Consider the following 23,213-nt stretch of genomic DNA (forward strand, 5'->3'; position numbering starts at 1 on the left):
GTTACATCACTTAGCATTCTTACAGCTCTCCTAAAAGAAGCGGGAAATACCATTTGTGAGTACCTGCCGTCAGCAGGTCTATTTGAGTATACTCCTGTTTTTTTTTAAATAAATCCTGGTTCCTAAGGATTCACTGAGACTACGAGATTTCATTTGTGTACTGATTTTTAAAAAGGTCTTATGTTAACAGCCAAATTACAATAAAGCTAAACATAAAACTTACATCAAGTTGAATAAACTGCAAAAATTCTCCAATCAGCTCCTTAGACACTGCTTGTACAAATGTCTCTCGTTTTTCCATGACAGATGAAACTGCTTTTCATATGGCATTTATTCTGTAACCCTAAGCAGAAAACACAGTCATACTGAAACTTGAATTTGCAAATATATCTTTTCCTACACGACATAATTTGGCACTAACATCCAAAACTGCAAAAAAAAAAAAAAAAAAAAAAAAAAAAACAAAAACCTGTACCATCTATGGTAGACAGTTTTTAACCATATTCTGACGTAAAACAAGTTACATCTACAAAATAATTCCCTTACTTTCTTTACTGAGGACAGTATCAACATAACACTATGTTATTATCAATTGTCAATGAAGTTACCAACAAAGGAAAGAGAAATCCGAACGGCTCGAGGAGGCTCGCCTCCTCTCCCTTTAGTGCCTTAGCAAGATGCTCAGGCAGGTCTGAGTCAGTTCAACAAAAGGCTGGTCCCACGAAAACATGGGGGAAAGTGCCTTGGGAACAATAAAAGAAAGTACTGAAGAAAAAGAATGAAAGCGGAGCCCCGCCGCTAGATCCTGAAGACTGTGCCTCTCCGAAGTGCCATTCCGCAAAAACAACGCAGTCACAGCCGCCAGTTGCCGGGCGAGGCGCTGGGCCCCCCGGGAGCCTGGAGGGAGAGCAGACCGTTAGGCGCCCAATCACAGGAGCCCGCTCCCACCCGCACCGGGACCAGAGCTCCAGGGAGTGTGTGCAAGCGCCCTGCCCGCTGCGGCTCCCCCAGGAAACCCTACTTTCCATTCACACCCCGGGGCCGAAAGCCAGCGGCCAACAGGCAAGGTAAGTGACGGAGCACACATGCAAGCAGACGCTTCGCTCCAGAAACAAATGAGAACCTCCCGGGCCTTACAGACAGAGCAATCTGGAAAGTCACCGGCACCAATGACAACACTTTCGGGGACAGAAAGTCCTCGTAAACCTGGAGTTCCAGGTCTTAACGTCTAAGTTAAACCCACAAAAATGGAAATAACGTGCCCAGTGCGTACCACTGGGGCCTGGCCACCTCACTCCTCGGCTCTGCGGGCTGAGCTAGAGAACAGAACTTCCGATTGGCCCGGCAGCAGGCAGGGTGGCCGGCGACAAGCTTGATGACTAATAATGGCCAGCAGCAGCCCATGGGTTTAAAAACAAACATTCCGAAAAGGTGCGCTCGCGACACGGACTCACACGTCTTGCGCGCGGGTCTCTGAACTCTGCCCCTCCCGTGGACCCGTGGGAACGCCCCTGGCGTGCTCCGCCCCCAAGGGCACCCGCGGCACCTCAGTCTCCAGTACGGCAATCTACGTGTCCTGCCCGCGTTCACCACCAAACGCCCCATCTCCTGACACTCGTGACTGCAGCTGCTTCCAACTCCCAGGCTACCCCCCGCCCAGGGGCCGCCTTCGGCTTCTCGTACTATTCGTGCCCGCGTCCGCGCCCGTCCGGCCAGATGCTGCCTGCAGGCTGAGGCGTCATCGCACACGCAGTTATCCGTCCCCACGGCGGCAGGGCGCTCTTCACACAGGAGCCTGGACCGAATTACGAGGAGCGTTCAAAGGAGGCGCCTGTCGCCTTGTCACCACCTGTGGGGCTGCGCTCCAGCCCTCCCACGAACAAGCCCCCGCCCGGAGCAAAGCACTCCCGTCAGAACGACGACAGACGCTTGGGGACAGGTTCCCGGGCAGCCTGGGTCCAGGGCCGGGGTCCTCTGTGAACTCAGCCCCGGAGTCGGGGCGTCGGCGCGCTCAGGGCCCCGGTGCCCGCCGCCCCAGGGCCGCCGCAGAGCCACCGGCCGGGCCGTGGAGCCCACGCGGAGGCTGTGCGACTGGGGGCTCCACCTGACCGACCCCCGCCGCTTCCCGGTCCCTGCCCCCGCCCGGAGCCCTTCGCCTGCCGGCACCGCGGCGCTCACCTCGTCCCGGAAACCCGCCGTTTCCCGCGCTCGGACCAGATTCAAAACCGCCCGCCCGCGCCCGCGACGCGCTCCGCCCGCCTGCGCGTCATCACGCGCCGCTCTCGCGAGAGCCGGGCACACCTGGGCGGGGCCGCCGGAGGGCGCGCTGCACGCCCCGCCCAGCGGCGTCCTGACCACGCCCTACGCTGCATACCCCGCCCCGCCCTACCTTGCTCTGAGCCCGGGCCCGCCCCAGGCCCCTCCCGCTCTCCCGGTCCCGCCCTGCGTTTTCTTTTTTTTTTTTTTTTTTTAATTTTTTTTTCAACGTTTTTTATTTTATTTTTGGGACAGAGAGAGACAGAGCATGAACGGGGGAGGGGCAGAGAGAGAGGGAGACACAGAATCGGAAACAGGCTCCAGGCTCTGAGCCATCAGCCCAGAGCCTGACGCGGGGCTCGAACTCACAGACTGCGAGATCGTGACCTGGCTGAAGTCGGACGCTTAACCGACTGCGCCACCCAGGCGCCCCCCGCCCTGCGTTTTCTTGCTCCGAGTTCCGGCCCAGGCATTGGAAGGCCACAGCCTGCCCAGGCCACGCCCCTCCCACGGGAGAGCAGATCTGGCTTGTTTTTATATTTATTTACTTTTTAAAGTTTATTTTGAGAGAGAGCGTGAGCCGGGTAGGGGCAGAGAGAGAGGGAGAGAGAGCGAGAAGAGGCTCCTCACTGTCAGCGCAGAGCCCCCACACAGGGCTGGAACTCAGGAACCGTGAGATCATGACCTGAGCTGAGATCAAGAATCAGACACTTAACTGACTGAGCCACCCAGGCGCCTCTCTGGATGCTAATTTTTAAAAAGTTTATTTTGAGAGAGAAACTCCCAAGCAGACTGCACTGTCAGCACGGAGCCGGCCCAATGTGGGGCTCAGGAACCGTGAGATCATGACCTGAGCAGAAATCAAGAGTCCAACTCTGAACAGAATGAGCCGCCCAGGCACCCCTGGCTTTTTTTAGTCTGAAAAATAAATGTGTTTTATCAGTGGCTTAAATGGCTGAAATGACTGCAATATCAACATAATTATAAAGATTGACTTTTAGAAACGGTCACATCACTATGAATATCCAATGGAATCAATACTCTAGCAACTGGTCACCTGGTCTTCCTGAAGTGTTTACAGCCAGTCTCCCAAATTAGGCAATCCTAGCATAAATCTGTTTTTGCTACGAAGTTTCTGTGGGTCACATCTCCAGCAAGATACAGATTTCTTAAATATTTTGTGGCCATAAAGCTCTAGATTTTAAAATTTTTACATTTATTAGGGATACAAAGAGATCAAAACCATATAAAAAATTATAAAAGTTTTGACAAGTACTTGTAAAACTAAAATTTTGTTGAAACACATCTTAATGCTATGGTTAAGACTTTTTTCAGTTAACTCATGTTTCCAAGGATGAATATTCTATTCTGATTTTTTGTGTTTATAGATATAAATATTGAGAAAATTTGTTCACATAAACAAATAAAAAAAAATGGGATGAATGGGTTGCTCGGTCAGTTAAGTGTCCAACTCTTGGTGTTAGCTCAGGTCATGATCTTGTAGTTTGTGGGTTTGAGCCCCTTGTTGGGCTGTGTGCTGACAGTTCAGAGCCTGCTTGGGATTCTCTCTCTCTCTCTCTCTCTCTCTCTCTATCTCTCTGCTCCCCTCCTGCTCTCTCTCAAAATAAATAAACTTAAAAAAATGAAAAAAATTAATAGTAATGACACTCTATTCCTTGAACATATTTTAGTTAAATGCCAAAAGTCACATACTGATCACAAACATATCATCAATTTTTTTCTTTACATTTTATATCTATGTATTTTTTAAAAATCCATCCATGAAAAAGGAGCCAGGTGTTGGTTTCCTATAGGGGGAATGTTCTCATGGAGGAACCTAAGGCTAAGCTGGCTCACGTCATTTCTTGTTCTTTAATGGATTCTGCGGTGCCACGCTTGTCCTGTCAGGTCCAGGAACCTCATTCAGCGAATGCAAAGTCCTCTTCGGACCGCCCGGCTTGTTGCTGAGCATCGTCAATCAAATCAAGGCCCTGCCATCCCTCTGGACCTCGCTGTCCACTCCCCTGAAGCTTTGATTTTGTCAGATCCGCACAGACCCAGAGCTCTACCCCCATCAATTCTTTGATTTTAATTTGTATAAGCTAATAAGTTGATAGGGCTTTCCTTCAATTTTTGTTGAAAGCAAAGACTTTCAACACCTGAAATTCAAAATACATTTTTATCTAGTCACTTGGAGTCGTTCACTTTCTTAGTTTCTAGAAAGTTTGCCAAAAATCTTTGCCCACATACATTCAGTCGCTATTCATTACAGTGTATTGTTTACTCTTTCATTTTAAAGGCGTTTTTGTTGATATTATTTTTTAACATAAAAGCTTTTATCTCCTGATTTACATATTTTTCCGTTGGAGTTTCTTCATCCATACAATGGGGGCAGGGATGGTCTGAGTGAGTGAAGCTCTGGGAGGCCATTCCCACAATGCATGAACGTGCCTTTCCTCAACAAAATGAATCCCAGGCCTCCTCCAAACCCCGTACAACTTCACTCTGTCTTCAACCCTGTCGTGTGACGCAGCCTCTGAACCCTCCTCTCCACCAGCCCTGTCTGCAACTCCGTGTCAAGACTATGCCCTGTTCAGCCCTACATCGTAAGTCTGGCACTTTGTTTGTTTGCTTAGTAAGCTCCACGCCCAACATGGGGCTTGAACTCACAACCTCAAGACCAATAGTCCCATGTTCTGCCTGAGATAGCCAGGCTCCCCCTGGCACATTTTAGATGTTTGAAGAAAATGTTTTCTGAATAAATGAACGAATGAGGTGTGAGGGTGATCTCCCTTCCCACGTGGTAAGGTTCTGAGGCCCCATGGCAAGGCAATATAAACTAAGCCTGAAGCTGTTTGGGATGGAACATATAGGCTAAAATAATATTTCAATAAAGGACCAGCTGTAAAATTCAGGGTTGTTTTTTTTTTAATTTTGTATTGGGCAAATAACACAAATCGCATTGTTCAAATTCAAAGGAAACCACTCTTACCACTTTCCTGAGTATCCTTCCAGAAAATTTCTGGAAGAAAACACAAAATTTGTCACTTCATTATAATATTTATAACCAGGAAAATAAGCTAAACAAGAGGACATCACTGGCTAGGAACTTGAACATGGGGCTGATGAGAAGGAGCATTTCACGGTTGTTCTGGGTGGAGCAGAGCACAGGGCCAGCCCTCAGAGCTGGACGCCCTCCAGCCCCTGAGTCACTGATTCCAAGAAGGAGGGAGGGTTCGTGACTAATCAAGAGGCAGCTGCAGAAACATTTCCTTCCTTTTTGTGGTTTTATACTATAGCGTCTCTAAAAGTAAAAGTTGAACTTGGGAAATGTGGATGTGGATATTTGAACAACAATGAAAGAAAAAGCAGAAGTCATTGGACGCTCAGGGCCCACCCTTGCCCTCTACCCGTGGGAACTGGGCCAACAGGCCCCACAGGACACCTGCCGGGCCTGGATTGAGTGACCCCTTAGGAGAGCCCTAGGGGTGGCAGGGGACAGCTGGCTGCCCCTATGCGTGCTGTGAAAGCTCCTGGGTGCACATACGAAAAGAAGTATGAACCCCACCCCATACCATTCACAGAAATTCACTCAAAGTGGATCAGAGACCCCCATTAAAGCTAAAACCATAAAATGTCTATAGAGGGCGCCTGCGTGGCTCTGTCCTTTGGCGTCCCACTCTGGATCTCAGCTCAGGTCTTGATCCCAGGGGCGTGGCTTCAAGCCCCACGTTGGGCTCCGTGCTGGGCCTGAAGCACGTGCTGGGCCTGTTGTTAAAAAACAACAAACAGGGGCGCCTGGGTGGCGCAGTCGGTTAAGCGTCCGACTTCAGCCAGGTCACGATCTCGCGGTCCGTGAGTTCGAGCCCCGCGTCAGGCTCTGGGCTGATGGCTCGGAGCCTGGAGCCTGTTTCCGATTCTGTGTCTCCCTCTCTCTCTGCCCCTCCCCCGTTCGTGCTCTGTCTCTCTCTGTCCCCAAAAAAATAAATAAACGTTGAAAAAAATTTAAAAAAAAAAAAAAAAAAAAAAAAAAACAACAAACAAAAACTAAAGAGTCTATATATGTCTTTCCTCTTCCTTCTCCTTCTAAACAATGTCCCTGGAACAATTTGCTCTTCAGGAGACCCTGACCATCACCAAACCTTCCCTTGCAAGCCTTCAGTGCTTTCTCCTTGCTTTAGGAAAAACACCAGGGTGCCCGGCCCTTGCCTGCCTCCTCAGCCTGGGCTGCGCCCCTTTCTGACTTGTCCGTTCCTGGGGACCCCGCAGGGTCCCTCACTCAGTGCCTTCACCCCACCTGCCTGAACCCTCCCTTCCCCCTCACTGCCCATGGCTCACATGCCCTGCAGAGCTCAGCTAGTGTAATTTCCTCCTAGACACAGAACTCTGCCCACAGCACACAGCATACAGCAGGCGCTCACTGAATGCATGGAAGAATGTGTGTCCACAGGGCTTGGCAGTGACCCTACTGAGGCCCCTTGTGGAGCTGAAAGAGAAATCAGACACACCCGGTGTCCAATTCGCAGGAGGAAAGGTGTCATCATGAGCAGGGCCCACCCTTTTGAGTGTCCCCAGGATGTCATTCACATTTGGCTAAATCTACCAGCAACTTCTATTAAACATGTGGCCCCTGACCCCTTAGTCAGGAACCAATGCCCGTTCCTTTCTTTCTTTCCTTTTAATATTTACTTATTTATTCAGTGAGAGAGAGAGAGCATGAGCAGGGGTGGGGCAGAGAGAGAGGGAGAGAGAGAAGCTGAAGCAGGTTCCTCGCTGTCAGCGGGGCTCGATCTCAGGAACCGTGAGATCATGACCTGAGCCGACACCGAGAGTCGGACACTTAACTGACTGAGCCACGCAGGCGCCCCAATACATTTAATCTTCTTTTTTAATGTTTATTTTTGAGAGGGGGGAAGGCAGAGAGAGAGGGAGACAGAATCCGAAGCAGGCTCCAGGCTCCACACTGACAGCACAGAGTGGGACACGGGGCTCGAACTCACAAACCTCCAGATCGTGACCTGGGCCTCACGCTCAACCAACTGAGCCACCCAGGCACCCCACATTTAACCTTAATAACAATGATCTAAAAGTAAATATTTTGCTGTATTTATTTATTTATTTATTTATTTTAATTTGCTCATTTTTGAGAGGGGGGGAGAGAGCAGGCACACGCCTGCGCGTGTGCTCAGGCAGGGAAGGGGCAGAAAGAGGAGGGCAGACGGAGGGTCTGAAGCAGGCTCTGCGCTGACAGCAGACAGCCCAACAGCCCGACATGGGGCTCAAACCCACGAACCGCAAGATCATGACCCGAGCCGAAGTCGGACAACCAACCGACTGAGCCACCCAGGCGCCCCTATTTTGCTGTCTTTACATTTAACTGTGCTGGTTTAGAAATCGCCTCAGTTCTTTCCTCATCCTGAGAAGTCTGTAGAACATGCTGGTGGGATCTGCCTATATTCTTGCCACCCTGGCTTCATAACCAGCCCTGAGACCGTGGGTAAATCATTTTCTCTGAGAGCCTGGTTCTTCTCCTGCGGAAGGAGAGGTAGCGCTAAGATCGCTAGTGGCTCCTTCCCGCTCTAAACTTGTACAAGATGTGCAGAAATGAAGGAAACGGCACATCAAACCTCTAAAGGCCTCAGCGTGTTCCCGTGGCTACGGTGCCGCCCGGTGGGACTGAGGCCCCTGAGGTGAGAAAAGGCGTCAGTCAGCCTGCTGTCCAAGGACTGGCCAGGTGACCGCTAGCGGATTCCCATGTCATATTTCCTTTCTCACATGAAGACACACACTTGAAGGGCAATTTTGGTCGCAATGCATGCTTCCACTCACTTCCTCCACCCCACACAGCTCTGAAAGATGAGATTTAAAACAGGAAACAAAAAATGCATAGCTGTGCCCCACGGAGCATGTGCGGAACAGGATCCTGAGGACATGGGTTGGCAGTCAGCAGACAGGCAGGTGCGTCCAGAGGGCAAAAGGGCTCTGCATGCACCACAGGGAACAGAGACCAGGTCTGGGCTCACTGCCCACAGCCAAGGGCCAGCTGGACCTGTTTGTCCAGGAAAAGACGCTGACAGGCTCAGAAAGCTGGTACCTATGGCACAGTTAATAGGGAGCCAGTTAATAGGGAGCCAAGACGTGAGCTCGGGACCAGCAGCCCCAGCAAGTCCCCTCTCACGTGGATGCAGGAGCCGTTGTCTCAGATCTCAGGTATCGCCAAGGAGCGGGGTCTCGGAATGTCCTTTAAGACCTGCTCCGGACCAGGGATTAGGAGGGCAAAGATTGGGGAGGGGGTAGGATGAGTTTAGTTGCCCCCCAAATAATCAATATTCTGTAGACCATCTTCTCTGGCCTCAGTGCATTTAAATTAGTAACCAACACCAAAAAGGTAAGGGAAAACATTCTTGGACACTTAAAAATGTCCTGAGAAACTCGTGGAATAGAGTAAGTCCCAGTGGAGATTAGAACACACTTGGATCTAAACGGCAGGGAAGGTACTTACCACACTTGGGAAGTGAAGCTACAGCAGGTGTCCCTCGCTTCACTGAATAAATATAAACCTTTTATTTTATTTATTTATTTATTTTTTTAATATATGAAATTTATTGTCAAATCGGTTTCCATACAACACCCAGTGCTCATCCCAAAAGGTGCCCTCCTCAATACCCATCACCCACCCTCCCCTCCCTCCCACCCCCCATCAACCCTCAGTTTGTTCTCAGTTTTTAACAGTCTCTTATGCTTTGGCTCTCTCCCACTCTAACCTCTTTTTTTTTTTTTTTTTTTCCCTTCCTCTCCCCCATGGTCTTCTGTTAAGTTTCTCAGGATCCACATAAGAGTGAAACCATATGGTATCTGTCTTTCTCTGTATGACTTATTTCACTTAGCATAACACTCTCCAGTTCCATCCACGTTGCTACAAAAGGCCATATTTCATTTTTTCTCATTGCCACGTAGTATTACATTGTGTATATAAACCACAATTTCTTTATCCATTCATCAGTTGATGGACATTTAGGCTCTTTCCATAATTTGGCTATTGTTGAGAGTGCTGCTATAAATATAAACCTTTTAAAAGAAATACTGAAAATAAGTTCGATGTTGACTCTAGGAGCTAGGAAAAGAGCAGCTCAGGAAACCTGAGGTAGATAGAAAGGAAGCAGATTCTGATACAAAAATGAGAAACAGTTGATGTAATAAACTAAAAAGTAGGGTCTTTACAAAACCAATAAAGTAAACTGACTTCTAGTAGGGTTCCATAATCAAGAAAAAATAGAGGATACAAATAAATAATATTAGGGGCGCATGGGTGGCTCATTCAATTAAGCGTCTGACTTCAGCTCGGGTCACGATCTCACAGTTTGTGGGTTCGAGCTCCGTGTCGGGCTCTTTGCTGACAGCTCGGATCCTGGAGCCTGCTTCGGGTTCCGTGTCTCCCTCTCTCTCTGCTCCTCTCCCACTCATGCTCTGTTTCTGTCTCTGAAAAATAAATACATGTTAAAAAAATTTTAGTAAAAAAACCAAATAAACAACATTAGGAAATTAAAGGAAAATGCAGCTATGATAGAAATATTAAATTCATAAGAAATATTTTTGCAATAAATTTGAAAGCATAAAGTGGATACTCTTGAAAACTGATTTGGTAAGAAATAAACACATAAACTAATACAAAATTTTGAAACAAATTTTAATCGAAATCTCCCTATTCAAAAGGTAATGGTTCAGAAAATTTTATAGGCAAGTTTCGCCAGCTTTTCAAGAAACAGATGATCGCTATCTATACAAATTATTTCCGAGAACAGAACAAAAGGAAAAAGACTCACCTCACAGGACCACAATCCCAAATAAACCATGTGCACGCAAGGCTTGCCTCAGGCCCTGCTTTCAGGGGAACCTAGGCTCAAACTCGGTTTGAGAAGATGATCTTGGAAGATCTAAACGTACCCACACATGCACATCCACACGTGGGTATGCAGACACACACGCACACATGTGTGACATGCACACACAAACACGCAAGTGCACACACACAATGCACATGTATGCAGACACACGTACGCACATGCACGTGCCATGCACATACAAACACGTGTGTGCACACACAATACACATGTGTATGCACATGCGACATGTACATACAAACGCGTGTGTGCATGTGCACACATAATACACAGGCGTATGCACACACACGACGTAGATACAAATGTGCGTGCATGCGCACACGCATAGTACACATATGTATGCACACACATGCATGTGACAGGCACATGCAAACACACATGGGCACACACACAATACACATGTGTGTAAAGATATGTGTGCGTGGCATGCACAAACACGCGTGTGCACACACAATACACATATGTATGCACACGTGTGGTACATACAAACACGTGTGTGCATGCGCACACAGTACCACATGTGTATGCAGACACATGCAGACACATGCACATGACACACAAACACGCATGTGTGCACATACATAATACCACGTGTGTGCAGACATGTGTATACACGTGCATGTGGCACGCACATACAAACACACGTGTGTGCACACACCCACAGTATACACATATCGGTACCACACACGCACGCACACACACATCACTCACAGCCACACACATATGTGCATACATGCTCACAATCACACAGAACATAAATACATGTGTGCATACACAAAACACACACATGCATCTGCACACGTGTGTACACATGTACATATATATATACACAACACACATGGATATATGCACACACTCACACGCACACATGCTCAAGAAATAGACATACCTGCACACACAACACGCACATACACCCATGTGCCCATGTACTCCCAGTGTACACACAACACACGTGTGCCCACTCACATGTGCATGCACGCACACTTTTGCACACACACTCGCACACACACTCGCGCATGCGCTGGCATACGTATACGTTTGGCCGCTTCCTCACTGGCCTGCATACCGCCTTATACATAGTGTGTGTGCACATAAACATCGCTGGCTGGAGAGCATTATCACAGCCTGGCCTTCCTTTGTGTTTTGAGAAAGTCAACAAGATGCTGCATTGGTTTACATTCTCAAAGAAGAGGAGTACACGAGTGTACAACAAAAAGTTCCCCAAAGCTATTTCCTACACTTGACCGGAGAGAACGAGCAGACTTTGCTAGCTCCTGTGGCCTGAGAGCTCTCCTTTGCCGGGTCCAGACCCTCACGTTCAGGGAGCGGAACCAAACAGAAATGCAGTCACTTGTGTCCGGGACGAAATGGCGACGGTCGAGGCACGTAAAGGAAATGAAACCTAAGCTTACAAGAGTTGACAGCCCTTCTCAGAAACCAGTAGAAGACATTACCAGCTCCCGAAGGCCAAGTCTGTCCACACCATCTCTGGGCTTCCTTGCCCCCTGACTGAGCTTCCCTGATACAAATAAGAAAGAAGGCCACTAGGCAACTGCCGAAAAAGCCAAATCAGTGGCCCATTTACCTCATCAAAACCCCCGTGTCCGTGAGCAACGTGAGACTCACTGCGCCCGGGGCCTTGAGGTCCCCAGCTTGCAGGTCGAAAGCCTGGCAAAAACTCTTCTCCCTGCCTTGTTTGATTCAGTACGCAGAGTTTGGTTTTCGACAAGGGTGTCCGCACGTTAGGGGCGGTGTGACGGACACCTCACCACACCGTCTCTGGGCAAGGTTTTGGAAGAACCGTTGCATGGAAAGCGACCCAAGAAGCTTCCGGTGTTATGTTTTCTTTAAGTTACGCGTAGAGTTGAGGCTCGTAACTGAGAGTCGAAGCAGCCTGTGCAGAACTGGACAAGCAACAGGGAACCTTGGCCAAAGCGGACAGGTGTCTTCATATTGAGTGTTTGTAAGAAAGAGGAAAGAGAATTCAACACGAGAGAAGCCAGTCTCCATCACCCTGAGATGAGGTTACACAGGGGGCCGCAGTTTTGGTTTTTTTGTTTTGCTGTGGTTTCTTTTTGTTTTATTTTGTGTGTGTTTTAGTTAGAGAACCGCCATCAAAAGCTCTTTCATTATGGACGCAAACCCGACATCGCTGGCGAAGCGATCCCCAGCACGACAGGATTGACCCTCCCCGTTCCATCCAGCGGGGTGTAGGTTCTAGGTAAGTGTGTGTTCTTACAAGACGGGACACTGAGGCCAGCCTGCACGGTGTGGCCCTTGACCCCGTCATCACGTTCGAGGAAAGCCCGCGCTGGGACGGCTCCGGTGTGACCTGGCTGGTCTGCGGTGTCCTCAGGTGCCATCATTTAAAGCACAGCGAGCCAGGCTTCAGAAAGCGTGCGTGGCGGGTGCTGGTGGAGAGCACCCGGGTGGATCAGAGGTTCCCTCTGGGAGGAGTCGTGGAGGGAGGGAGGGTGGCTCTTTGGACCTAGAGGCCCCTCGCACCCGCAGGCCGGGGCCCTCAGGCAGAAGGTGCCGGACGCGGACACATCTGTGGCAGGGCTGAGAGCGGGCTCCCACAGGCCGCGTGTGACGCTCCCGGCCGACCGAGTGTTCGCCCACTCTGTGTGTGACCTTCCAGTCCCCAAGGCCTGACCAAGCCGTCGTAAGAGACGTCGCATCATCTTTCACAAACATAACGCGGAGTGGGAGAAGCCGGACGCGCCCACACGCGCACCGCGAGCTCGGAACCGACTGAGCCGATCTGTAGGCCTCGCGGGTGTGGCCGCCTCACGGGGGGGGGGGGGGGGGGGGGGCCCGGGGCGATGCTCGTCTTCGCTGCGGCGCGGCTCACACAGGACTCCGCTTGTGAACAGTCCAGGCAGGACGGCGAGGGTTTGCGCGCGTTTCTGTACATATTTTATACCACGATGAACAAAAGTGACAGCAAACTGTATTGGGCTGCGGAGGCCGTGAATCCTCAGCGAGGCTGGGGGCGGGGGAGGGGGGTTGCCGGAAGCGACCCCCGAGGAAGGCCGGGCAGACGCATGGCCACAGGCAGGGCAGGCAGCGGCCCGCATACCACCCCCCTCCCCAGGCGTGGGGGAAGACGTTGGCGCTCTTGTCCTTGGACAGACCGGGAGGAACGCCACACCAGGAACTCGGGAAAGTCAGGCCGGTGGGGGCCGTGCCTTGGGAACGCGTGTGACAAGACAGCGTAAGGCTGTGGCAGGCCTCAATGGGGTGGCGCCCAGGCAGGCAGCAACCCTGGGGGACAGAGCGGCTACAGCGACGCGTGCTTGCTGCCTGTCACGCGCCGGCCTCCATGCTTGGCGGGTCCGGTCTCCTTTTTTCCTCTACACCACCTTCCACACAAGTACTATGGCCGTGCCTACTTTGCAGATGGGAAGCTGGAGGCACAGAGACCTCTCTGACTCGCCCTAGGTCACACAGGGCCAGGAGTGGGGTCTGAACGTGGGCAGTCTCTGAGCCATGTTCCCAACCACTGGGCCGCATTCCTTTCCAGACTCAAGATACTTCGAGTACAGGGAGCAGGGATTATCCGAAGAAATCCATAAAATTACAGAGCGGTCGTAAATAAATGCATGCAAACACGAAAAAGCGACATTAACTCCTTCAGTGCTTCTCGGAGCGCAGGCAGGCTAGCGACGATTATTTTTTTGATTTTAAATCTGGGAGTGCCTGTTTTTCCAACATCTCTGAAGGACTGTTTTGTCCAACATGGGACACTTGGCTGCCAGGCTCCCTTCCAGCCCCTGTGTCCGTCCCCCCCGCGCCGGCCTGCACGGCCTGTGGTGAGGACCGGCAGTTATCTTACAGGGGAGTCCTGCGCGAGAAGGGTCTCTCTCGCTCTCAGACTGTCCTGGACAGTTTGACCACGAAGTGCCTCGGCCAGACCCCCTCACGTGGATCTTACGTGGTGTGCGTGGGTCTCCGTCCGGTTCGGGCAGGATTTCCCAAGCGTTCTATCTGGCCCTGCTCGCCACCCCCCACCCCGAGACTCCCTCCTGCGGGCGTCTCTGTTCCCCATACATGGTCTGTTGGCCTGCCTCCAATCTGTTGATTGCTCAAATCTACGGTTGAGTTCCTTTAGTAAGTTTGTATTTCATTTATTATAAACTCCAGAATTTCTATTTAGTCCTTTTAATAATCTCTCTTTCCTGATACTCTTTATTATTCTCACACTTGCCTTGACTTCGTTTCTTTGAGCATATTTGTAAGCTGATTCAAGGTCTCTGTCCACTTAGGCCCAACATCTGGGCTTCCCGAGGGACGGTTTCCACGGACTGCTCTCCCCCAATACAGCCCATCCTTTACCACTGCTTTTACACGTCTTACGGCTTTCTGTTGAAAACCGGACATCTAAAATAATAATAGTGTGACAACTCTGTAAACGAGATCCCTCTCCTTCGACTTTGTCTGGCTTAGCAACTTTCTTGGGCTAATTTTCCGAAATCTGCCTTGTCACGTGCTGCCTCCGAGGTCTCTGCTCAGCTGGCCGTGTAGCTCAGCTAAGCACTGGGGACAGATTTCCTCAGATGCGTAGGGACCGGGCCTTCTCCGTGCACAGTTCTGCAGATGCCCACCCCCTCCTGGTGCCCCAGGGATGCCGGGTTCTTCAAAGCCCTCTGTGCACATCTCATTTCCTAGACTTCTCTTTCAACTGTTTCGCCAACCTGGTACACTGCCCCCAGCAGCCGCCATGGTGCAGAACTGCCACTGATGGGTTTTGATACGGTTTTCCCAGGAGCCAGACGGGCCAACTGGCTCCCTGACGATGTGGCTTTCAGGGGCAGCTCTAAACCCACTCTGTGCCCTCCCTGCTTGGCCGCAGTTCCCACTGCTATTGTAGCCCCCAGGCCGCTGCGTGACTTTTCCTCATTATATTTCCCTTTTTAAAGTGATCTCCACACCCAGTGTGGGGTTCGAACTCACGACCTGAGATCAGGAGTCACACACGCCGCCGACTGAGCCAGCCGGGCGCCCCTCATTACATTTTCTAGGAGCTACTAATCGTGTATGAGACACAGAGATTTATGTTTTTATGACTGGCCTCTTATTAAATACTTGCTGGTAAGTTTTCAGGTTATTTTCTTAGGTTTTGCAGGTAGACAATCTTGTATTTGAAAATGACTTCTGGGGGCACCTGGGTGGCTCAGTTGGTTAAGCGGCCGACTTCAGCTCAGGTCATGATCTCGCGGTCTGTGAGTTTGAGCCCCCGTCAGGCTCTGTGCTGATAGCTCAGAGCCTGGAGCCTGTTTCAGATTCTGTGTCTCCCTCTCTCTCTGACCCTCCCCTGTTCGTGCTCTGTCTCTCTCTGTCTCAAAAATAATAAATAAATGTTTAAAAAAAAAAAGAAAGAAAGAAAGAAAATGACTTCTGGGGCGCTTAGGTGGCTCAGTCGATTTGGGTGTCTGACTTTGGCTCAGGTTATGATCTCACAGTTTGTGAGTTCGAGCCCCGCGTCCGGCTGTGTGCTGACCGCTCAGAGCCTGGAGCCTGCTTTGGATCCTGTCTCCCTCTCTCTCTGCCTCTCCCATACTTGTGCTCTTTCTCTCAAAAATAAAGTGTTAAAAAAAAAAAAGAAAAAAGACTTCCTCCGTACAAAATGTAACCTCTCTTTTCTTTTCATATCACATTGCCCAGGGTTTCCAGAATAACACCAAAAAAGGTAGACCTCCTGGCTCCTTCCCTACGTTTGTGCTCAACTGTTGCTCAGATGATCATACTGTTGGCTTTTTGTTGCAGTATTTTTCTTTTCCACGTTTGTCAGTACCTTTCTCTTTAGACTTTACTAAAAACTGTCAATAGGTGTTTGTCTTTAAGTGGAAACTTAAGACAAATTAATGTTAAGGTTGTGCCAGACTTTAGCCTTAGTTTATTCAGCATCTGATTGTTCACGGTGATAAGCAACTAGAAAAAGATTTAGGTGACACCCTTACAATCTGTGCCCTTGAGAGCTGACAGCGCAGCCAGGAAATGGTTTTCAATAAAGCAGAACCACGGGCGCCTGGGTGGCTCAGCGGTTAAGTGTCAGTCTTTTGAGTTCGGCTCCAGTCGTGATCTCACCTTCGTGTCGGGCTCTTCGTTGACAACATGGAGCCTGCTTGGGATTCTCTCTCTGCCCCTCTCCCGTCCTTTCTATCTCTCAAAAACAGACTGTAAAAAGATAAAGCAAAGCACTGCAGTGATGCCAAGTCTATGACTGGAAGCAGCACGGTGCTGAGAGGCCTTGTAACTGGGGGCGGGGGGTGTTGGTCCGGGACACCCGGGGAAGTCCACTCCAAGCCAGGAAGTGAAGGGCAGTGGGAGTCAGCTAGGCCAGGGGCAGGGGAAGGGCAGGTTTGGGGTACTGACGGGAAGGAGGGTGGGAAGTCTGTGGAACCGAGAGGACGAGAGGTGCTCGTCAGGGGTGAGCGGCACCGTGGAAGGAAATACGGCTGGGAAGGCCTCAGGGCGTGGTATGCTGGGGGGGGGGGGGGCTTTATTCCAAGAGCATGGGAGAGCGGTAGTGAGTTGGAGACGTGTTTTAAAAGACCGCCCGGCCTGCAGCATGGAGGGGGCAGGGGGAGGGGCCACAGCTCCAGCGCTGGGGGTGGCAGGCAGCACGGGCAGGGCCGTGGGCTCCTAGCAAAGCGGACGTCTTCTCGACTTGAACTGAAGGGCCTGGGGTCTGCACGTGGGAGGAAGGCAGAGGGACGGCCGAGGTCTCCACCTCAAGCTCCCGGACAGACGCCGGCAGCCGGACAGAAACACCGCGGGCCCCTCAGTGCAGAGGGCTAACGAGGAGGCGCTGTGTTAGCGGGTGTTGAGCCCAGCAGCAGAGTCTGCGTTGCAGACATCAAGGTGGACACCAAGGTGTCAAGGGCTGTCAAGCAGAATGCGGAGTAAACATTAAAAGAGGGACTGGGACTAGAACTTGCGTCCGTCCGCATTTACGGTCTGGCTGGAGAACCGGAGGGCCAGGCGTGTGGCCGCGGGCGCCCCGCGGCAGGGGGGGGCTCCTCAGGGGCTCCCCCTCCTGCCTCAGCCAGCCTCTCGTCCGCTCTTCTCAGGACTCCGCTTACAAAGCACACAAAAGAGACCGTCGTTTTCTACTCGCGATGGCCTTTCAGATGAGTGTTTTCAAGACTCCGAGTCCAAGGCGGGCAGAGAAGAGCCAAGATGGGAACAAGAGACGAGTATCAACGACCTAATGTTCCTTTGAAAATGAAAGAACTCACAAATAGCATGTATAAAGAATCTACTTACTACTTTTCAAGTTATTTGACCACACGTTAAAAATTTCATTTCAAAAGACAAAGGAAAAACAAATCACAAGTGAGCTAACGTAAGAGTTTATTGAATAAATACATGCACTGTCATGTAAAATTAGTTGATCAAAAAGGACATTCTCTAATAACAATTAAAAAAAGCCCTCTGCTGTTTTCCATCTGCAGTGGCGGACAGCCCGAGTATAAACGCGCATATACGCTGTTCTCCACTGAGCTTCGGTTCCTGAAGAAAAAGGGCTGACCTCCTGACGAACACTATCTCGTAGCACAGAACAGAGTTGCCGTGAGTACAGCAACGATCTGGAACTTGGAAACACCGGCGTCACACTTCCGTACGCTAAGGCACAGGAGAAGCAACCCACATGGACAAACAGAACTCAAATCTGTGTAAGTTAATTTTCCTCCCGTTGATTCGGCTCAATACAGAGAAGTTAACGTTCCCTTTTCCTAGACGAATCGGTCATTAAGGAGCAGGGATGCCGATCTGGGGACCCTGGAGTGCGGAGTCCGGCCGTGAGCGGAATTCTCAGTCCTTCCCACGGAATACCAGAGCTTCCCACTGACCGCTCATTTGGCCATGAAGGACAGAATCACACCTGGAAAGGTTTTTTTGTTTTATGTCCTCAGAATCGTCCCTTTCCTTCTAAAGAGAAGGAAGCCCGCTGCCAAGGTCCATCTCCAGGCTCCTCCGTCCCTGCGGCACAAGGCGGGTGTCATGCTGCCACTGGCTTTATACTCTTCCTTGTACTTATTTTGCCTAATTGCTTAGAGCGCTGCATAAGGTGAATACATACCTCAAGGTGAGCACAAGGCAAAACCCAGATGTTCAGGATGTTGGTAAAAATTACTGGTATTGTAAATTCCAGTGAGCGGTCGTTCACTTTTTATAGATTATGCCAGAGGCCCTTCAACAGACTCAATTGAAAAAAAATCTTCAATAAATCTAATACCATGGACTGACGACTAGGTTTATTAAGTAATTACCTGCCTTTATCACACTGCTAAAACACCACCGCAGTTAAATGTTTTGTGGGCACCAATATATTCATCCACTTCCTCCTGTACATTAACATGGGAAATGGTTTATAATGAGGCTTTATAGTGAAGTTCCATCAAGTAGGAAGCAGGGAGATTACACTGGTCTTTATGATTACATGAACTGTGTTGTGAGGCTATAGGCTCCATTATATATAAACCTCCGGTTTAAAGTGTGAACTAAGAGAAGGGTAAGATCTGTTGGCAGGCAGAAGTACGCAAGGTAACAACCAGCATCCACCACAGGCACTTTGGTGTGTTTGGTCACACGGGCCGCCCACGAGTCTGTGGAGTGATTCATGGCAAGATCCCCAGTTTCAACCACAAAGCTCGATTTCCCCAATGTCCTCACACATGATTTCAGAATGTTCTGATAGCTAAGGACTCATTTGCACCATACAGCTTAACATACTGAAAACTCTGAGTCCGTGCGTGTTTCTCACAGGCGTGCACGGCTTAGACACTGCCATGGAGCCTCAACCCCCAAGAGGTCTGGGACTCGAGGATGTAAAACATGCTTTTAGTAATCTAAACAGAAAAACATATTCCAAAACAAAAACTGTATAACAATATCCCAATACTGAGGTCAGTCACGGCATAAAGTGAGGAAACCCCGGAAACGGTTAATTACAATCACCAGCCGCCGTGCTGGAACCCTGTGGCCCCAATAGTGGCCTCTGTGTTGGGCAAAAGGAAGCCAACGCCACCTCAGGGGTTCTGTCAACGTATGATGTCACACTGACGGGTGAATGAATGAGCTGTTGGTTTTTAAAACAATTTCCTCCTTACCCAGATCCAGCCCACAAACTTTATGGTGACCACGTGAGCCTGTCTCTGTCTTCACAGGCTGGGAAAACACTGAAAACTAACAAACCTTATGACCGACTATTTCACAATAGCCTAACTGCTAACACTGAAAATCTGGGTTGTATTTTAGGAAGTATAACTGTGTATCTGCGTACTATTTCATGAATACATTCCATCAAGCAATTAAGACATTTCATGTAAGAAACTTCAAGTTAGTGCACCATGATGATATGACATCCTCTTAGTATTATGTCTTACTCAGTTACACATTTTTCCTTAGAAGCACTTCATCTGACTTCTCAAAAATACATATTTATATTTATAAAAGTGGTAATATTTTGAATATTTTCTTCATTCGTGATGGGCAGAACTATACTTATTTAATATTTAGTCTTTCAGCTTTTCTTTTTAAAAAGAAAATACCACAAAATTGGTCACTGAGAACTTTTCCTGCAAAGACAAAATGATTATGTGTCATAAGAATTTAATAAGTCTTAGAAAAAAAATATATTTCCTTAATCCATTTTCTTCAGAGTTCAAACCAGCAGGTAGAGATTATAAAAAATAGTCTATTTACATGGCAGAGTGTACCTCAGCGATGTACAAAACAAGGCAACAGTAAAGCATATACATAGATCTGCTTCCTCATCGATACAACAGACATACAGCCTTACGCGACACGGTAACTAACTACTACCCTATTATACACTAGAATAACCGGCAAATACTACAGGAAATTAAACATACAAAATTTAATGATAATATTGGCCAAATATGCCTAAAACGTCAACATGTTTTATAAAACTATTAAGATATGTATAACTAAATACATTGAAATTATAAAAACAATATTGGTACGTCTGTGGGAGGGTGCGCTGCGAGTGCACGAAGGTGGTTGGCACGCCGGGGGGGCTCCTCGTGCCCGGCAGGGACTACGTCACCACGTGTGGTCTCGTGCCATCTTCTGTGAGGTCGTACCTAGGGGTGCATGGGGACATGACAAGAGACATGCGGTCAACCGGGGAAAGTGTTGTGGAATAGACACACGGGGCTCGTCCGTGCTGGGACACTCACCACTGGGTCCAGCCCTTGGCCAGTTCTTCGGACGCCAGACCGACCAACACCTGTGGGTTAAACGACACCTGTAACAGCGAGTGGAGCCCCGATCTCTCTGACCTCCGGCTGCCTCAGTATGGAACCCACTGTGTTATTCTGAGTCTCTCCCTGTCAATGTTTTTGACCCTGATGACCCCCCATGAATGATATGGCAGATCACATCCAAGAGCTCTGCCCTGTATCCAGGTCTCTCAAAGTTCAGTTATGAAGAAGGATCAGTGCTGATAATTTACAGGGATATCGGCTCACACTCCATTAGTGCCAGCACAGTGGATCCGGATTATCTGTAAGCGGTACATAATTCAAAACTCCTCTTCCCTAACTCAGCCTCTGTGTACATTTAACGTTAAAGAATATATAATCTTATGCAAGAGTTACATGTGAATTCTGACAAAGACCAGAATAAATTCAGAGAAATAAAGGCACTAATTTGTTAGAAAAAGAATAGTTGGTTAGTGGAGGAGGCAGAACTGCAAGAGAATATTTTCCTTCGTGTTTTCTTTCAATGTGACTCAACATGTCTTTAAGTAAAAAATTAATCTTTTCTTCAACTATATGTTCACAGCATTTGTGTGAGTAACATGCCAATAATATGATTATGTAAAAACAATGAAAATAAAGTAATTTTCAAAATGTACTCATATTTTAGATGACATGGCCTTTCATGGTCCACTATTTTATAAATAAGCATTAATCAGAGAGGAAGTCCCCCCCTTTCCATTGATTTAAGTATGGTCTAAAACAATGCCCTTTGGGTAAGTGCTTAATGTTTATAAGATACAGGAGCCGATCACGGTTATTTTTTAAACTTACTTTGCCAAGAAGCCCTTTGTCTTTGGACAGGAAGCCACCACTGTTCTTTACTGCTACATCCAGTGTCCTCCTCTGTACTTCTGGTAATGAAACGCTGAAATCAAAGCTGACACGGGAAAAAGAGGACCTCCCTTAAATTTCTCCATAATGTTGTTGTATTCTCATTATAACCAAAAAACAACCTTTCTGCTTACGAGACAGTTCTAAATGTTATGTTGTTTTTTATTATAAAATTGAGTTCTGTTCAGTGTTTGGATCTGGCATTTCATGAAGACTCAAAAACAATTTTTGTTTCCCTTATTTTGCAAACATAACCGAAGACTCTGGCCTCCTAAGTATGTGAAAGGCCGTATGTAAGTGATAAATTACCGAATTCTACCCCTGAAACCAACACTGCATTAATATTACTAATTACTAACATTTAGTAACATGTCAACTAAAATTTAACTAAAAATTAAAAAAAAAATCAAATAAAACAACACTAAGTATGCAAAAGACCCTACTGCCTGTGGCTCCCTCATGTATAGGGACGGGTGTTCTTTGAATGTCTGCCCTGACTCTTCCTACAATGGGGGACTGTGGATGTAGGTAGGACCCACTGGTTTTCTCATCCAGGCCAAAAGACTAAAGAGCAGTGATTACAAAGCCGGGGTGAGTGAAATAAAGAAAAGTAGTATGTGATACAGCTTCATGGAAGGGAAAAGATCCGCAGTGCACTTTTTAATGGCCGAAGTCAGATGCTACAAACAAAAATGCCTCCAGGGAACCAAGTCCTCAACGCTGGCTGGAGTTCAGCCACTGTGAGTCAGGGTCTCTGGCAAACCAGAGGGCAGAGGGCCTAAGGCCTGGGAGGGATGTGGCTGGAATGTGACCAGCCTTCAGGGAGCTTCAGCAGCTAGAATCCCAGACTTGCAGGGGGCACGGGGGGGGGGCGTTTCCGAATCCCTAACTTTGGCTGCAACTAAGTGAGAACACTGTCAAAATGTGCTCACATCAGGGACTGGTGCACACCTCCTGTCAGTTTCTGTCTGTGATTTAAAAAGAGTTGCTGGCGTGAACATATGAGAAACAACCAGTCCATTTAAAGATAAATGTAAACAAAAGTGACAGATATTCTGACACCCTTTGACTTTATGATTTCCCAAAATGCTGTTGGTTTTTTTTAGCTGTAGACACTGTAACGTAAGGTAACGAGTTTGCAGACTGAAGCTCTTAAGGGTAGCACAAGGCCCCCGGAGGTCCTCGAGGTGCTCTCTGGAGATCAGCACCGATGGCAGAAGCAGATATGACCTCTACTAAGACAGACCATTAAAGGGATCTCCGAAAATGTTAGACAATAATGCCATTCTTTTCACTTTTTCATTGTTTTGGAAACTAGTTGTTTTTCAGAAGGATGTTGTATTTTAAGATGTCATAGACTTATTGTTATTTAAAATAAACTTAAAATATACTTATTGTTGAATTCTTAGTCTTTAAGTCAGAAAAATCAATAGATACAACCGCCCAGAATGGAAGTTCCGCGAGGTCCACAATCACTAGTTTCCCTTCCACAGTGTGTACAGCCTGAACTTACTATGTTTAACCACTTCTAGACCAAGTTCAAAATGTTCATTTATTTATGTTAACAAGTCCGTGTGTGCTAATCTGGAGTTTTTTCACTGATACTTCCCAACAGTGTGTTGGCTTAAATGCATTAGTCATTCAAAGGTATTGATCAAGCCTTTTTTAATTTCTGAATTCGACAGCCTACCCATCTTGAGTGAGCACCATACCTCTGGTCAAACACGGGGTTCAGTGTTTTCTTTGACACGTGTGTTTTTCTCCTTCCTGACCTCCTCTTGTCTGGTAACAAATACATGCGGACATAGGGGTCAGAGCCATCTTCAGAGAAGGCAATGAGATTTCTTACGACACAAACCAGAGAACACTCGATATTAGAATCTAGGAAAATGATCGTTAGCATCACGTTCAAACTTCCTACTTTGATTTA

General features: G+C 48.3%; 2 protein-coding genes across 6 annotated transcripts in view; both read right to left on the minus strand.

Moving 5' to 3' along the window:
• NCAPG2 (non-SMC condensin II complex subunit G2) overlaps nucleotides 1–2,237 on the minus strand; it is a 65,484-nt gene extending 63,247 nt beyond the window's left edge. The window contains exons 1-4 of one of the 5 annotated variants that reach the window (XM_030308917.1): nucleotides 2,179–2,237; nucleotides 1,684–1,795; nucleotides 767–897; nucleotides 224–343 (exon numbers count right to left, since the gene is read on the minus strand). In XM_030308917.1, the coding sequence (XP_030164777.1) occupies nucleotides 224–301 (78 nt within the window). In that variant the 5' untranslated portion in view covers nucleotides 302–343; nucleotides 767–897; nucleotides 1,684–1,795; nucleotides 2,179–2,237. Of the gene's footprint in view, nucleotides 1–223; nucleotides 344–608; nucleotides 898–1,273; nucleotides 1,634–1,683; nucleotides 1,796–2,178 lie in introns of those variants that run through there. The other 4 variants (XM_030308916.1, XM_030308912.1, XM_030308918.1 and 1 more) reach the window with 4 other exon arrangements.
• A 15,262-nt stretch (nucleotides 2,238–17,499) lies between these two features.
• ESYT2 (extended synaptotagmin 2) overlaps nucleotides 17,500–23,213 on the minus strand; it is an 81,428-nt gene continuing 75,714 nt past the window's right edge. The window contains 4 exon segments of the mRNA XM_030308924.1: nucleotides 17,500–20,272; nucleotides 20,369–20,418; nucleotides 21,224–21,329; nucleotides 22,996–23,127. Of these exon segments, the coding sequence (XP_030164784.1) occupies nucleotides 20,227–20,272; nucleotides 20,369–20,418; nucleotides 21,224–21,329; nucleotides 22,996–23,127 (334 nt within the window). The 3' untranslated portion in view covers nucleotides 17,500–20,226.

The sequence above is a fragment of the Lynx canadensis genome, chromosome A2, assembly GCF_007474595.2.
Source record: "Lynx canadensis isolate LIC74 chromosome A2, mLynCan4.pri.v2, whole genome shotgun sequence".
NCBI lineage: Eukaryota > Metazoa > Chordata > Mammalia > Carnivora > Felidae > Lynx > Lynx canadensis.